This window comes from Hyaena hyaena, unplaced genomic scaffold (genome assembly GCF_003009895.1).
Source record: "Hyaena hyaena isolate Hyena2069 unplaced genomic scaffold, ASM300989v1 scaffold_121, whole genome shotgun sequence".
Lineage (NCBI taxonomy): Eukaryota > Metazoa > Chordata > Mammalia > Carnivora > Hyaenidae > Hyaena > Hyaena hyaena.
The window spans coordinates 2,524,369-2,542,136 of NW_024080753.1; the positions used below are offsets into that span (position 1 = coordinate 2,524,369).

General features: G+C 49.3%; 1 protein-coding gene across 9 annotated transcripts in view; it reads right to left on the bottom strand.

Annotated features, from left to right (window-relative positions):
* The window catches only part of XYLB (xylulokinase), a 52,001-nt gene that overhangs the window by 7,703 nt on the left and 26,530 nt on the right, over nt 1-17,768 (bottom strand). For 7 of the 9 annotated variants that reach the window (XM_039237221.1, XM_039237224.1, XM_039237225.1 and 4 more), the window contains 7 exons: nt 17,144-17,184; nt 16,530-16,645; nt 15,648-15,763; nt 14,744-14,817; nt 13,152-13,248; nt 1,970-2,028; nt 913-1,000 (listed from right to left, as the gene is read on the bottom strand). In XM_039237221.1, the coding sequence (XP_039093152.1) occupies nt 913-1,000; nt 1,970-2,028; nt 13,152-13,248; nt 14,744-14,817; nt 15,648-15,763; nt 16,530-16,645; nt 17,144-17,184 (591 nt within the window). Of the gene's footprint in view, nt 1-34; nt 58-912; nt 1,001-1,969; nt 2,029-13,151; nt 13,249-14,743; nt 14,818-15,647; nt 15,764-16,529; nt 16,646-17,143; nt 17,185-17,768 lie in introns of all 9 variants that reach the window. The other 2 variants (XM_039237218.1, XM_039237219.1) reach the window with 2 other exon arrangements.

Here is a 17,768-nt window from a genome sequence, read left to right on the forward strand (position 1 = left end):
AACGATCGCCTACTGAATTCCTTCTTAAACTTACCTAGGTTGCACATTCCAACAGAACTATCAAGGAAGAGAAAAAGAAGAAAGAAATTGCAGGGAATTAAAAGAGAGAGAGAGAGAAATCCAAAGAGAAGTGCAAATAAAAGCCAACATGAAAAGTTTAATTAAAACCCTGGCGTGGAAATAAACTGCCCAGTGATGCTGACACGGGGGTGGTATGGGGGGGGGGGTGGACAGCGTGGAGAGGGCGGGAAGAGTAAGAGGTTTACTATTAAGAGAAGGATCCGGTCCCTGACTAATTCTCGAGGTTGATGGAAAAACTCAGTTTAAAAAGGTGTGTTAGAAAGTTAAGAGTAAATGCACGAAGAGCGGCATGGCTGGAGGGAAGAGAGCCCCTGAGGCAGCAGTCTGAGCAGGCAGAGGACGGGGCGAATCTACCCGGGCCCCTGTGGGCGTGCGCGGCTCCCACAAGCACCCGCTCAGAGGAGGGAGCCCCTTCTTCGCCCCGAGGCCGCGGGCGAGAGGGCCCGCGGAGCTGTCCAGGGTGCTGCTCGGCTCGGCCCTGACACCTCCTCTTTGTCTCCACTTCCTGCGTTTGCTGAGAATACTACGGCTCTGGACTTCATCCACTCTCCTGGCCACTGGCTGTCGAGATCCGTGCCCCTGTGCCCTCAAGCATGTCCCACGTCCTTTCCCAATGTCCCTGTGCTGAACCTGACTGTGACCAAGCTCATTCAGTTAGGAACCTACTTTTCTTTCCCCACTTTAAGTACAGAATAAAGGAAGAAAAGGCTGGGGGCTGGTTCCCACCTGCCAGGAGGGAGAAGAGTGAAACTAAAGCCCTGACGCCCGAAGGACCGGCCCGGCCGGAGCCCCAGCCCTTCCAGAAGCCCTGTTCCCCGTCCATCGCCCTACCGTGGAAAGCTCGGTAGGCAGAGCCCAGGCAGGCAGAGCTGGCAGTGTCGATGACATACACCGGGGCGCCAAACACATCCGCAAGTACCTGGAAATGACAGAGGTTCTTGTCATCGCTAAGTTCTTCCTCAGAGGGAAGACGGACATTTTGGCATGCGTTTTCTTTCTTTCTTTTTAATTTTTGAGACAGAAAGACAGGGGGAGGGAAGGAGGGAGGGGAGACAGAGAATGAGCAGGGGAGGGGACAAGAGAGAGGAAGACACAGAATCCCAAGCAAGCTCCAGGCTCCGAGCTGTCAGTGCATGGCCTAAGGCGGGGCTCAAACTCACAAACCACAAGATGATGACCTGCGCTGAAGTCAGATGCTTAACCAACTGACTCACCCAGGCATCCCCCACCCCCCAACCCCCGCTTTTACGTTTATTTATATGAAAGAGAGAGAGAGTACAAGTGAGGGAGTGGCAGAGAGAGGGAGACCCAAAATCCAAAGCCACCCAGGTGCCCCACTGACATGCATTTTCTAGGCTCTCTTTCCTCATGTGTGTTCTGATGCCTTCCAGTCCACCTCTACTGCCTTAAAGGAAGTATAGTGGCCACACCACCTGGCAATAACAGGGTCAGGATGACCTGGAGGGACATATCTAGTGGAGGGCCACAGCTCTCCAGATTGTCCCTGCACGATTTAACCATTTTATCAAAGATAAGAAGGAAGATTTAGGAAGTATGCTTAGCCAATGGTCAAGGTGGAGATGGCCGGGTATCAGACTAGTATCAACAAGCCCAAACAGGGCGCCTGGGGGGCTCAGTAGGCTGGGCAGCTGACTTCGGCTCAGGTCATGATCTCACGGTTTGTGGGTTCGAGCCCTGTATCGGGCTCTGTGCTGACAGCTCAGAGCCTGGAGCCTGCTTCATATTCTGTGTCTCCATCTCTCTCTGCCTCTCCCCCGCTTGTACTCTATTTCTCTCAAAAATGAATGAATGTTAAACAAATTAAAATAAAAAAAGAAATAACTGACATGGAAGATGCCCATCTGTTCAGCTTGCTACCAGCACATACCTGTAAGATTTCTCTGTTGTGAGATGCCCCTCCAGTGGCCAAAATCTTCGTCTTGGGCACTGCAAGGAGAAAGAAAAAACTGAATGGCTGTAACAATCTCCCCCAGGCAAAAAGATTGTTTTCCAGAGTTTGTTAGCCAAGAAGGGCTGAGTTGGGCCAATGCCTCTTGTTTATCACATAAGACTCAAGGAGAGATCCAAACTGGCTCTGTGCATGCAGGCTTGTCACAAGTAAACTTTTTTTTTCTTCTTAATTTTGAGAGATAGATAGATAGAGAGAGAGAGAGAGAGAGAGAGAGAGAGAGAGAGAATCTTAAGTAGGCTCCATGCTCAGCACGGAGCCTAACTTGGGGCTCAATCCCACAACCCTGGGATCATGACACAAGCTGAAATCAAGAGTCAGATGCTCAACTGACTGAACCACACAGGCACCCTTAAGTTGTTAAGTCTTGGGGTGATTTGTTACACAGCAGTAGATAACTAGCAGTAGGAACAAAACAAAGACTCATACTACCCAGCACACTGGTACACAGTACTAATTACATTAGCCATTCCTACAGGACAAAAATAAAAAAATAAATAAACAAATAAATGTTTCAGAATTGGAAAAAAGAGGGGTGCTTGGGTGGCTCAGTCAGAAGCGTCCGACTTCACCTCAGGTCATGATCTCAAGGTTTGTGACATTGAGCCCCATGTCTGGCTCTGTGCTGCCAGATCAGAGCCTGGAGCCTCCTTCAGATTCTGTCTCCCCCTCTCTCTGCCCCTCCCCTGCTCATGCTCTGTCTCAGTCTCTCAAAAATAAATAAACATTAAAAAAATACAAAAAGGAATATTCAAGTATATTAAAAAAACATTCCATAGTCTTGGATGGGATTGAATTAACATTATAAACATGTTATTTTTGCAAATTAATCTATAAATTCATTGCAACCTAAATAAAAATTCCAACTGGAATTTTTAAAAATGTTTATTATTTATTTTTGAGAGAGACAGACAAAGCAAGAGCAGGGGAAGGGCAGAAAGAAAGGGAGACACAGAATTGAAGCAGCTCTAGGCTCCGAGCTGTCAGCACAGAGCCTGATGTCGGGCCCAAACCCTCAAACTGTTGAGATCATGACCTGTTCTGAAATCGGACACTTAACCGACTTAACCACCCAGGCGCCCCCACCTGGATTTTTTTAAAGGGCTGAGTCAATTTAGTATAAAATATTATGGGAAAAATAAAGACCTAAATATGGCTGAGACAACACTGACAAAAGACAAGTGAGGGGGCAAATCACTGTATCAAATATTAAGACATTTTTTGGGCTGAGCTGTGTTGCCTCAAAATTAATATGGTGAAGTCCTAACATTTGGTACCTTCCAATGTGACTGTTTTAGGGGAGCCTGAGTGGTTCAGTCAGTTGAGTGTCCGCCTTCGGCTCAGGTCATGATCTCACGACTCGTGGGTTCAAGCCCCACGTCGGGCTCTGTGCTGACAGCTCGGAGCCTGGAGCTGCTTCAGATTCTGTGTCTCCCTCTCTCTCTGCCTCTCCCCCCACTCACACTCTGTGTGTGTCTCTCTCTCTTAAAAATCAATAAACATTAAAAAAATTTTTTTTAACAGGTAATTAAAATGAGGCAGGGGAGGGGGCCCAAGATGGCAAAACAGCACGGAAGGACCTCTCTTGTCCCTGAAATGCAGCTAGACCGACACCAAACCGCTCTGCACACCTAGAAAACTGACTTGAGGATCAACACAGCAATCTGCACAAGCTGAACACCTAACTCGGCAGGCACGTGGCACGGAGAGGTGGACTGGGGAAAAGAGACGCCATGGAGGGCAGGAGCGGTTTTGCTGCAGAGAGAGGATGGACACGCGGGGAGAGTACAGGAAAAGCACTTCCCCCAAAGCAGCTGGAGAGAAAGAGAAGGAGTGGAAATACCCGCAAGGGCACAGACAAGAAAGAGAGAAGGCAGAGGGTTTAAACACCACTAGTGACTCCAGAGGAGCACAGAGCCTGCAACTCCACAGCGCCGACAGTGGGTGGCGCTCTGGTGGGAGGGGTGAATCCCCAGGAGCAGGCGGTAAGGTCCGAGGGGTCCGAGGGCCACAGGGGCAGAGGCGGCTGCCCGCTGGGAGGACACTTAGTAGAGGTTGTGCAGCCTCCCCCACAGGCAAAGGTCCCAGCGGACCCTGGAGAACAGCCACAGCCACCGGTGCTGGAACAAGGACATTAAGGGTGCAGCCTGGTGCCAGATGCGTGTTCTGTTTTACCATAATCCCTGAAACGCTCCTGCTATATAATCGCACAAACGTTTTCTGAGGTGGGCTGACGCCCAGCTGCAGTCTCTGGGCATCTGCTGCAGCTCGGTGGTGTGGACGTTCCTGGGGGTGGGCCGGCACTCGGCCATTGCTCAGTGAGACTCTTCTCCGTAGGGTGGGAGTGGGTCAAAGCCACAGTCCCTCAGAAGTGAGGGGTTGGGAAACACAGCTCCATCTGAGATAAAACCCAGAGGGAGGTGCCACCTGGCAGCCTGACGGCTTGGTCACAGACAGCGGAGAAGCAAGAGTGGGCAGAAGCGAGAGACAAAGGATGGGTGCTAGACTATCAGTCAGCAAGAGCACAGAGTTCTGATACTAGAGACTGGGTAGCTGGGGGACACCACTTTCACCTCGTTCATGCATAGGCATACACGCCTACAGACACCTCAATGAGCCACCACAGTAAACAAAGCAGGGCCATCTAGTGGAGAAAGGAGCTATTACACCAAGCCCCACCCAACTGGGCCAACCGTGCTCTGGAGGACCACCATGAGTCTCTCCGCCTGCTTAGTTTAGAGTATAAAGTGGTTCATGGTTTTATTTCTAGGGAATACTGGATGTAGTTTTAATCATATTTCATTCTGTTTGCTGATCCATCTATTCAATTTTTTTCATTTCTTATTTTTGAATACAGAAAGAGAAAAAATTTATTTTTATTTTCTTTTTTTAAATTTTTAATGTTTATTTTTGAGGAAAGAGAGACAGAGTGTGAGAGGGGGAGGGGCAGAGAGAGAGGGAGACACAGAATCCGAAGCAGGCTCCAGGCTCTGAACTGTCAGCACAGAGCCCGACGCGGGACTCAAACTCATGAGTCAGACACTTAATCAACTGAACCACCCAGGTGCCCCTAATTTTCTCTTTTTATAAAAAATATATTTTTTTAAATTTTTTTTAATGTTTTTTATTTATTTCTAGGAGAGAGAGAGAGAGAGAGACAGCGTGAGCAGGGGAGGGTCAGAGAGAGAGGGAGTCACAGACTGAAACAGGCTCCAGGCTCCGAGCTGGCAGTCAGCACAGAGCCCGACGCGGGGCTCGAACCCACGAACCGCGAGATCATGACCTAAGCGAAAGTCGACGCTTAACCGACTAAGCCACCCAGGCGCCCCTATAAAAAATATTTTTAATTTTTCTTTATTTTTTACTTCTTTGTAAATTTTTTAAATTCTATTTTTAATTCATCATTTCATTTTATTCTATTATATTCATTTTTCAAAAATTTCAAACATTTGCTTTTCTTTTCTTTCCCTTTTTTCTCTGTTCTATCCAGTTTCTCTCAACAATCAGACCAAAACATGCCTAGGATCTAGCATCCTTTACTTGATTTTTTTTGTTTTGAATTTCTAAATTTTAATTAATTTATTTTTTGTTTTGTTAATTCTTTTTCTTTCTTCGAAGTGACTAAATGAAGAAATTCACCTCAAAAAAAGAAGAGGAAAAAATGACAGCCAGGGACTTAATCAACACACATTAAGAGGTCTATACCAGAATTTAGAATCATGATAATAAGACTACTAGCTGAGGTTTAAAAAAGCATAGAATGCCTTTCTGCAGAGACAAAAGAAGTACAATCTAATCAGGATGGAATTAAAAATGCTATAACTGAGATGCAATCTCAAATGAACGCCATAGCAGCAAAGATGGATGAAGCAGAGCAGCGAATCAGTGATATAGAAAACAAATTTATGGAGAATAATGAAGCAGAAAAAAAGAGGGAAACTAAGGCAAACGAGCACGATATAAGAATTAGAGAACTAGAGAACTCAGTGACTCATTAGAATGGAATAACATCTGGACCATAGGGGTCCCAGAAGATGAAGAGAGACAAAAAGGGGTAGAAGGTTTATGTGAGCAAATCATAATTGAAAACTTTCCAACCTGGGGAAAGACACAGACATCAAAATCCAGGAAGCACAGAGAACTCCCATTAGACTCAACAAAACCCAACAAACAACAAGGCATATCATAGTCAAATTCACAAAATACTCAGGCAAAGAAAGAATCATGAAAGCAGCAAGGGGAAAAAAGTCCTTAATCTATAAGGGAAATCAGATCAGGTTCGCAGCGACCTGTCCACAGAAATCTGGCAGGCCAGAGCGGAGTGGCAGGATATATCCAACGTGCTGAATCAGGAAATATGCAACTGAGAATTCTTTATCCAGCAAGGCTATCCTTCAAAATAAAAGGAGATAAAAAATTTCCCAGACAAACAAAAACTAAAGGAGTTTGTGGCCATTAAACCAGTCATGCAAGAAATTTTAAGGGGGACTCTCTGAGGGGAGAAAAGACCAAAAAAAAAGATCAAAAGCAACAAAGACTAGAAAGGACCAGAGACATCACCAGAAACTCCAACTGTACAGGCAACATAATGGCAATAAATTCATATCTTTCACTATTCCCTCTAAATGTCAATGGACTAAGCGCTCCAATCAAAAGACATAGATAAGAAAACAAGATCCACCTATATACTGTTTACAAGAGACCCATTTTAGATCTAAAGACACCTTCAGATTGAAAGTAAGAGGATGGAGAACCATCTATCATGCTAATGGTCAACAAAAAAAAGCTGGAGTAGCCATACTTCTATCAGATAATCTAGATTTTAAAACAAAGACTGTAACAAGAGATGAAGATGGGCATTATATCATAACTAAGGGGTCTATCCATAAAGAAAATCTAATAATTGTAAACACAGATGTTCCAAACGTGGAGGAAACCCAAATATATACATCAAACATACAGAACACATTGATAATAATGCCATCATAGTAAGGGACTTCAACACCCCCTCCCCCCCAAAGCAATAGACAGATCATCTAAACAGAAAATCAACAAGGAAACAATGGGTTTGAATGACACACTGGACCGGATGGATTTAACAGGTATATTCAAACATTTCATCCTAAAGCAGAATACACATTCTTCTCAAGTGCACATGGAACTTCTCCAGAACAGATCACATACAGGGACACAAATCAACCCTCAACAAGCACAAAAAAATCAAGATTATACTGTGCATATTTTCAGACCATAATGCTATAAACTCATAATCAAGCACAAGAACAAATTTGTTAAGACAACAGGTACTTGGAGACTAAAGAACATCCTACTGAAGAATGAGTGGGCGCACCAAGAAGTTAAAGCAGAAATAAAAAGTACATGGAAGCCAATGAAAATGATAACACCAAGCTCCAAACCTCTGGGATGCAGCAAATAAAACCCAAAACCAGCAGAAGATGGAAATAATAAAGATTAGAACAGAAATCAATGCTATCAAAACAAAAACAAAAAATAAAAACAAAAACAGTAGAACAGAACAATGAAACCAGGAGCTGGTTCTTTGAAAGAATTAACAAAATTGATAAATCCCTACCCAGTTTGATCAAAAAGAAAAAGGACCCAAATAAGGAAAATCACAAATGAAAGAGATCAAAACCAACACTGCAGAGATACAATGATAAGAGAATATTATGAGCAATTATAAGCCAATAAATTGGGCGATCTGGAAGAAATGGACAAATTCCTAACTACAAAAACTGAAACAAGAAGAAATAGAAAAAATTGAACAGACCCAAAACCAGTAAAGAAACTGAATTAGTAATTAAAAATCTCCCAAAAAACAAGAGTCCAGGGCCAGATGGCTTTCCAGGGAAATTCTACCAAACATTTAAAGAACAGTTAACACCTATCCTTTTGAAGCTGTTCCAAAAAATAGAAATGGAAGGAAAACTCCCAAACTCATTCTATGAAAACAGCATGACCTGGATTCCAAAACCAGACAAAGACTCCACTAAAAAGGAGAACTACAGACCAAATTCCCTAATGAACATGGGTGCAAAAATCCTCAACAAGATACCCCAATGTTTATAGCAGTGCTATTAACAGTAGCCAAAGTATGGAAAGAGCCCAAGTGTCCATTGATGGATGAATGGATAAAAAAGATGGGATATATATATATACATACATACCATGGAGTATTACACGGCAATCAAAAAGAATGAAATCTTACCATTTGCAACTATGCAGAAGGAACTAGAGGGTATTATGCTAAGCAAAATTAGTCAGAGAAAGACAAGTATCATGACTTCACTCAGATGAGGAATTTAAGATACAAAACAGATGAACATAAGGGGAGAGAAGCAAAAATAATATAAAAACAAGGAGGGAGATAAAACACAAGAGACTCTTAAATACAAACACAGAGAACAAACTGAGAGTTGCTGGAGGGGTTGTGGGTGGGGCATGGGCTAAGTGGGTAAGGGGCATTAAGGAGGGCACTTGTTGGCATGAGCACTGGGTGTTATACAGAGGGGATGAATCACTGGAATCTATTTCCGAAATCATTATTGCACAACATGCTAACTAACTTGAATGTAAATTTTAAAATGAATGAATGACCGAATGAATGAATGAAATTTTAAAAAATAAAATGAGCCCCTAGGTGGGGCTCTAATCCAACATGGCTACTGTCCCTATGAGAAGGACACACAGAGGGAAAACCACGTGAAGACACAGGCATCTCTACGGCAAGGAGGGAGACCTCAGAAGAAACCAACCCCGCTGATACCTTGATCTCAGATTTTTAGCCTCCAGGATTCTGAGAACATAAGTATTTTGTTTAAATCATCCAGCCTGTGTTACGCAGCCCCGGCCACCTAACACAACCACAAACCGTCAAATAGCTTGTCCCAAGAACAGAACAATCAGCCAATGGAGTGGAAAAGGGTGTGGAGAGAGACCCAAGTATAAAGGTTTCTCTTTTTTTTAATGTTTATTTATTTTGAGAGAGAGGGAGAGAGAATCTTAAGCAGGCTCCACGCTCAGTGCAGAGCTTGATGTGGGGCTCAATCCCACGACTCTGAGATCGTGACCTGAGCCGATATCAAGAGTCAGAAGCTTAACTGAGCCACGCGGTGCCCTGAGAGATTCATATATACATAAAAACCTGATAAATGATAAAGAGAGCACTACCAATAATGAAGGAAAAGAGAACTGAGTCACCATATGCAAAAAATTAAGTCAGAACCCAATTTACACCATTCATAAAGGTGAACTCCAGAATGGATCAGAGTCCTAAATGTGGAGGTTACACTAACAGTACAAAATGTAGAAAAACATTTCTGTGGTAATGGCAAAACCTCTTAAACAATAATATCTCAAAAGCATAAAATTTAGGATGAAAAATTGGTGGGATTCATTTAACCAAAATTCTGTTGAGTTGCTGACACTATAAGTAAGGTTAACAGATAAATGATAGAAGATGTTTGCAACGAAGAAAGCAGATGAGGGTCTAGTTATTTGAAGTTTATGATAAACTCCTGCAGAGCATCAAGAATAAGATGGGAGGGCGCCTGGGGGCTCAGTCGGTTAAGCGTCCGACTTTGGCTCAGGTCATGATCTCACGGTCCGTGGGCTTGGGCCCCACACTGAGCTCTCTGGCTGATGGTTCAGAGCCTGGAGCTGCTTCGGACCCTGTGTCTCTCTCTCTGCCCCTCCCTGCTCACGCTCTGTCTCTCTCAAAAATAAACAAACATTGAAAAAAAACAAAAAAGAAGGGACCTTGCACTTGAACAGAAATCCAGGCTTGCTGTGACCCAGTTAGTCAGCACTGTGAACCCACAGCTCAAACAGTTGAGAAAAACAAACAGCATGAATGACAAGGATCAAGGTTAACAGACTACCTTTAAATGAAAAGAACTCGCAACAAAATTCTAATATTTACCACCAGCTATCTTTGAAGGGGGTGTAGAATCCATAAAGCAAGAAAAAGGCCATTATGAAAAAGAACTGGGACACAAGAAAGGGTTTTAAAAACTAAAAAACAATGTATGATTAAAAATTTAAATGGAAAGGCTAAATAGTAGAATAAACATGGCAAAATCTAATGTCATTAACCTGAAAGATTCAGTCCAGGAAATTCCTTACATTTAAAGTGATAAAGAGACAGAATAAAGTTAGAAGACACACAGAAATCGTGTATCCTTTTCATTATTAATTCTACAAACATTTAGGGGGAGCCCAGCGACCGCCTGAGTGGTTTAAGGAGTAGGAATAGGGGCTTAACAAGCCGAGCCCCCCCTCAGGGAGCTCAGCTTCTAGGTGACGCAGGACAGAACAGAGGCAGACAGGTAAGCAGAGGATACAGCAGGACAGTGCCAAGTTCCGCGAGGAAACAAAGCGAGGCGAAATTAGGGCCAGCGGGCCGACAGCTGGTCTCACACAGGGGCCTCGGCACCAGTGACATTTGGACGGGATGGTTCTGTGCTGCGGCGGGTGGGCGTGTGCCCCCGAGGGCAGCAGTCTCCATCTGCGACACCGAAAGGGTCCCCAGTTACTGTCAAACACCCTCTGGGGGGCAGAACTGCCTCTGTTGAAAACCGCCAGTCAATACAAATTCCAGTAAAAAGAACAGAGAAAATGAAGGGAAAGAAGTCATCAGAGAAATAATGTAATAAATTTTCGCATGCTAGAAAACGTCAGATATATTTAAACGAAATGGGCCAGTGAGTGCTCAGCACAATGAAGGAAGACGGCCGAGACCTAGAGTTTAACTGAGAGATTTCAAAACCCTAAGAAAGAAAAGATTCTAGAAGATCCTGTAGAGAAAAAAATACTATTCAGATGGGCCTCTCACTGGCAACACTAAAAGTCAGAGGTCAACAGAACATTATTTTGTTTTGTTTTTTTAAAGTATTTATTTTGAGACAGAGAGGGGCACCTGGGTGGCTCAGTCGGTTCAGTGTTCGACTTTGGCTCAGGTCATGATCTCATGGTTCATGGGTTCAAGCCCTGCACCAGGCTCTGTGCTGACAGCTCATGCCTGGAGCTGCTTCAGATTCAGTGTGTGTCTCTCTGCCCCTTTCCCACTTGCGCTCTGTCTTTCTCTCTCTCAAAAATAAATATTTAAAAAAAATTTTTACATAAATATTTTGAGATAGACAGCATGAGTGGGGGAGGGGTGGCGAGGAAGGAAGAGAGAGAATCCCAAGCAGGCTCCACACTGTCAGTGCAGAGTCGGATGTGAGGCTCGAACTCACGAGCTATGAGATGATGACCTGAGCCAAAGTCAGACGCTTAACTGACTGAGCCACCCAGGCACCCCAGAACGTTATTTTCAAAGCTCTAAGACAATATGATTTTTGAAACTTAGGATTTTACATATTATAAAAATAACATTTAAGTGTGAAGGCAAAATTAAAATATTTTCATACAGTCTGAGACCATCCCCCACAGTTCTACGTGAAAGAACAGTCAAGGACGTCCTGAAGCAAAGACGAAGTACAAATACAAAACCACTTAGATGTGTGATCTAATGAATAGTGGTAATCAAAGAAAGCAGCCAAGTGTATAATTTAAGCAATTATTGATGCATAACGCACACTGAACAGTAATGTTCTGGACCTGGAAAGTGGGGAGAGGAGAGGAGAGAAGAAAGGGAACATAATGTCTTTCAGTGGAAAATATAATTACTGAATAAAATATAAATCCTAAGCACAGATGAAAAGCAATACACGTTAGTATCTATTTTGAAAAATTTGTTAATGTTTGTTAATTTTTGAGAGAGAAAGAGTGCGCAAGCGCACGTGGGCGAGGAAGGGGCAGAGAGAGAGGGAGAGGGAGGGTCTGAAGCGGGCTCCGCGCGGAGAGCAGCGAGCCTGGGGGCCGTGTGACCGCGGTCTGGGCTTAGCCGACGGCCCCCCAGGCGCCCCCTCTGCTGGAACCGCACACGTTCGTTACTAGAAGAAGAAGTAGAGCCTTTAAGGCTCAGAGGCGCCAGCAACGGAAACGCCCGCGGGGCCCAGAGACGGGAGTGACTGAGCACACGAGGCTGGGGTACCCAGCACCAGCACCTGCTTGGGCAGAGGTGTTTGATTAAGTCACGAAACACTGTGCTAACCACACACAACAAGTTCTCAGGTTGTCAGTTTACTACCAATACCTGCTACACAGGAGAGACGAAATCAAGAAGAATCGGCCGGGGACGTTTACAAGAGGGACAGCAGCACGGCTCATATGCTGACCCGGAAAGAGTCACAGAGCAGGAGAGTCGGCCGCAGCCGAGCGCGATGGAGCACTCAATGCGGGGGCGCGAACTGACGGCCACGCCCAGTCACACGGTGACTTCACGAACGTGGCCCTGCAGGTCACTAACAACGCGAGTCAGTCCGCACCGCAGCCGGAGAAGGGTGCCCCCCGTCCGGGCAGCCCTTTCTGGGGCAAGCGTGCTCCTTTATGTGACCCTATTTGGGAGGAAGCCAGCAGAGGGGGCGACAGTCTGAGAGCCGCCGTCAGGCTTGCTAAGAGGGTAAGTAGCTCGGGTGGTTTTGCGCAAGAATGCTTCAAAGGCAGGGGCGCCTGGGGGGCTCAGTCGGTTAAGCGTCTGACTTCAGCTCGGGTCATCATCTTGCAGTTCGTGAGTTTGAGCCCCGCGTCGGGCTGTGTTGATGGCTCAGAGCCTGGAGCTGCTTTGGATTCTGTGTCTCTCTCTCTCTCTGCCCCTCCCCTGCTTGCACTCTCTCTCTCTCTCTCAAAAATAAACAAACATTAAAAAAAATTTTTTTTTAATGCTTTAAAGGCTGGGATGATGGCATTATCTCATCACCCCTCGGGTGCCCAGGACTTCTCTGCTCCCCGGCAGGAGGTCAGGCTCGTGGGGACGGAGCAGAAAGGCGGATTAGCCTGCCTCCTCGTCCCGCAGGCCTGAGGTGCTCGCTGACTCACCTGCTCCCCAGCCCCGGGGGCCAGGCTCCGTCTCCCTCCTGCCCCGGCCAGGAAGCCGCAACCAGCCTGTGAGGCCCGGCCCGGAGGCCGGGAAGGGTCTGAGGCACCTCAGGGTGTGGGGTCCCCGGCCCAGAACACAGCCCGGCAGCAGCTCACTTACTGACTCGGTAGCCCAGGCCCTCGGCATGAATCCTCTTGGCCATGAACTGCCCTTCGATCAGTGCTCGGACCTCCACCTCCCTGGGGAACGCTGGCACCTGTGCCCAAGGGAAAGCAGGCACTGAGTGAAGACCCCTCGTTTCCCCGTGTGTGTGTGTGTGTGTGTGTGTGTGAGAGAGAGAGAGAGAGAGAGACAGACAGACAGACAGACCTCCAGTGCGGCTGACACACAGCGAGGCTCACCTGTCACACACGCTCACACACACTGCTCACACCCACACTCCCAGCCTCACGCATGCTCGCTGTGGACAAACAGAGCATCAGAGAGCTAGTGTCAGGCCGCCAAGGGTCCAGCTCTGCGACCTCACGTAAGTCACGTAGACCCTTCTGGGTTTCATCTTCTAAACAAAACTGAGGTAACAGGGGCCCCCGTGCGTCAGGGTGGTTGTAACGATCAGCCCAGACGACAGAGCCTGGTCTAGGCGCTGGACACTCGCTAAGTGAGCGCCCGCGGCTGCGAGCGTCCTTCGGGCCGCTGCTGATGGGGCCACCCAAGCCCCGCCCGTGCCGCGGCCCCTGTGACCATACAGGCCCTACCTTCTCCCCGACAGCCCTGGTTTATGGAAAAGGGAACAGGCCTATCTTCTCTGAATCTTCTCCAACCCTTCATCAGAAAACTGAGATGAGCTCCCTCCCTCTGTGGGTCTAGAAAGCTTTCCCGACGGCCCAATACAGAACGACTTCGTCAGCCACAAACCCAACGCCAACTCTGCAACTGTTGCTACACAGAGAGTGGCTTACGGACCCCACCTAGGAAAGGCCGCGGGGTGCAGGGGAAACAAAACAGCAGCTTCAGGGCCGAGGGGACTGGGGTTGGAGGCCCCCCTCCACCGCCCAGGCCCTGGTGACTCGGGCCCACGAGGTAGCCTCTCTGAACCTCAAGGTGCTTGAGCAGTAGGTGCGGGACATAGGAAAGCACCGCACGGTGCTTGGAGCTAAACAGCACTCGATAAACGGTAGTGCCTCCTGTCCCAGAGGCTTCCAATCGGGAAGGGATTCCTGATGTGGAGACATGAGTCCTTGGGGTGCAGGGTGAGGTCTGCCCGGGCACAACAGTCCACGACTCCTGGTGGCAGTCAGCGTGCACAGGGCTGGCTCCGGGGAAAACGCCCAGGCGGCCTGCCCTCCGCTCTGTAGGCGCGTCTGCCTCAACCCTGCAGATTTCTTGGCACTACAATGCATTCTGGCACATCAAACACATTTGCTCGAGGGGCGCCTGGGTGGCTCAGTCAGCTAAGCGTCTGACTTGCTCGGGTCACGACGTTGCAGTTCCTGGGTTCGAGCCCCATGTCAGGCTCCACGCCGACAGAGCGAAACCTGCTTGGGATTCCCTCTCTCCCCCTCTCTGTGCCTCTCCCCGCTCGCTGGCGCTCTGTCTCAAAGTAAATTAAATAATTAAATAAACCCACCTTTGCTCTAGCAATAGATGAGTAAATGCAGGAGTCCCTAAAGCGGCAGAATCTGACAGGCGATCATTAAACGTAGTACTCAGAAACGGAGCCAATTTCTCTCCAATACCAATAGCACACATACCTTGCGGTTTTCTGCACTAAACCTATGGCGCCCAATAATTTCAGGGGTGATCTCCATTACGTCAAAATAAAACCCTGAAACGAGACCAAGAGGAGATTCTCTGTCAGGAATCAAATACAAAAGATAAGCTTCTCAAAGACTTAGACGAGAGCAGGGTGAAACGACCCCCCTCAGTGTCTCCCAGGAGTTCGGGGGACAGGGAGGACCAGAGCAACATTTTCTTTTACTTTTCTTTTTTTTTTTTAATGTTTTATTTATTTCTGAGAGAGAGAGAGCAAGAGAGACACCACGTGAACAGGGGAGGGTCAGGGAGAGAGGGAGACACAGAATCCGAAACAGGCTCCAGGCTCTGAGCTGTCAGCACAGAGCCCGACGCGAGGCTCGAACCCACGAACCGTGAGATCATGACCTGAGCTGAGATGGGTGTTTAATGACTGAGCCACCCAGGCGCCCCTGCAAGCAACATTTTCTTAGAGACGGGGCTTCCTACTCTCACCTGGCGGCCCAGGCCGGAGGCCGCTGCCCAAGCAGCCCTGAAAACCAGCCGGGTTTGATCAAGGGAGACGCGGCCCCTCCCTGCTGGGAAGGCCGGCCCCAACACCGGGCACGTTTCCTCTCAGCAGCCTGCATCTGGGGGTGAGAGCTCCGCGCGGGGCCCGACGGGGCAGGGCGGGAGCCGGGGCTGCGTCACCAGGGCCTCTGCGCGGGACAGAGATGCGGCTGCGGCCCCGCCTTCCGCTGGAGGCACGGAGAACGGCTGCCCTCACTCAGACCAGGGGCTCACACTCGTCTGGGCGGCCCGGCTGGGCTCCCCTGGCTTCCCCGCGGCCCCCGTCTCCCCAGGCCCTGCCCCTCCTGCCCCGACTGCTGCCCTTCACAGACCCAGGCATCGCCCACAGCCTACCCAGATTCCCGCCGTTCCCCATCTCCGTGGACCGCAGCGCCTCGGAGAACTCACTCCAGGAACAGGAAGCTGACTCATCACGGATCTTCTCTCTCATCAGGGAGCCATTTTTAAAGCTGCAGAAGTGCACACACCTCTGAGGGAGGGACCCGGCGCTTGCTGACCGCACCCATGTGTTTTGGTGAAGACTCCGAGGTAGAAGGGCTGCGGGTCAGGCTGGACCACAAGCCCCAACCAGTGAATGGCAGAGAATCTGAGGTTCTCCCTCGGGCATCAGGCCCAGCAAAGGTCCCTCCGAATCATCGGGAAATGCACTGGTCTTGGGCTCTGGGGGTTGCCACGGAGGCACGCCAGGGAGAGGCGGGGAGCTGTGTTTTCTACACACCATACCATCTGGACGGTGGAACAGAGCTGGCTAAGTGAAACAGACCCACGTATTTGCCAATGGTTCCTGGGGCCTAAAGGCTCAGAGACTTCCCTGAGTAGCTTCCGGCGGGTTTCCGAAGGGCTGCGGTCAGGGTGCAGGGCACACGTCCTCCATGACAACTGTCAGGAGCCAGGGGGCCCTTCCTACCACTTGCTGAAGGTGAACCGAGCGCTAGACACGTCATGATGGCTCTGCGAAGTGCCCCCTTTATTCTCCCCGTTTTAGGAGCAAAGCGTGGCTCACACGAGCTACAGCACCCGCCCCAGGCCACACGGGATACAGGCGCCGAGGATGGGGTTGGAGTCCAGGTTTGGGGAGGACTCCAGATCCTGGGCTCTTCCCACCCAGCTCCGCTGTCCGAGACCCAGGGAGTCGCGGGGTCTCAGCTCCGGGCAGAATGACTTGAGGGCTCCAGAAGGGCCAGAGCTGCCCCCGCCCCCTCCCCCCAAGCCTACCAGAGAAGCGCCATGTAGTGCTGGGAGTCAACTGGGTTGCAGAAGATGTGCCCTTCCAGGGCGGGCCTGGGCTCCTGGAGCCAGAGGAACAGGGTGTCGCTGGTGCCCAGGCTGACCTGGGGAGAAACGGGCGGAGATGAGGCGGCTCCCGGCCCAGCTGTACCGGCCCTGACCCCCGTCACTCCACTCCTCACGCTGCAGACCCCAGGTTAGATGCCCCTTCCTCGGAGAACCCCTTCTGACCCTCCCACACGGTAAGTCCAAGGTTAGCAACCAGATTCAGGGTCTCCTGGAAACCGCAGGCCAATTTCTTAGAACGTGACCGCAACCGCGTCTAACAAACGGCCTGGGTCACTGAGGGTTCCCCAAGGGACCTCCCACCAGACCCAGGACAGGCCTGACCCTTCTGCCACTGCAGACCGGCCGCCGTCAAGGGGACCTGTGTGCTCAGCAAAGCCTGAGCTTCTAAGAGAGGAAATGTGAGCAGGTCCTGGGGTGGGTCTTCCTGTCCCTCCTTCCGCTGCCTTTCGGGACCAACAGACCCTCTAACAGGCAGCAAGGGTGCCCCCGGGGACTCAGAGCTGGCTCGGCCCGCGTGTGAGAAGTCACCTTACCGCAATGTCACCTTCCTCCAGCCTCATGCCTGCCAGCGACGCTGGGGGGGGGGGGAGGCTCTGGTTAGCCGGAGCTCACACGGAGCCACAGGGCAGACCCCAGTCACCCCCCGGTGGCGGCCCTACCTCCCGCCACAACCCACATGCTGTGGTCGAGGAGGGAACAGGGGGAGCTGAGGGCTCAGGATGGCCCAAGGGAGGGTCCCAGGGGTCAGAGGGCAGAGTCTCTGTGGTCACGCTTCCCAGCCTCTGCTAAAAGGCCCCAAACTCCCCACCGTCGCTGCTCCCAAGGGTGCTCAGAACCCAGGGGCCCAAGTCACCAGGATACAATGTACGAGACAGACGAAGGTGAGCAGGGGGTGGGGCCTCCTTCCGCCTGAGCAGAAGGTAAAGGGGACCGTCCGTCCCCCTCAGACATGAGGTCCCTAAGAGCAACTCTTGCCTGCCTTGCTCACTGACGTACCGAGGAGCTGAAAGAAGGTCTGAACGCGGTAGGCGCTCCCTAAATGTCGAGTGACTGAGTGAACACGCGAGTGAGGGGAGCGGGGGGAAGGACGGGGGCACTCGGTCCCGTCTGCTGAGCACAACAGCCACGTGCGTCAGAGGCCGGGGGCCGGGAGCCCTC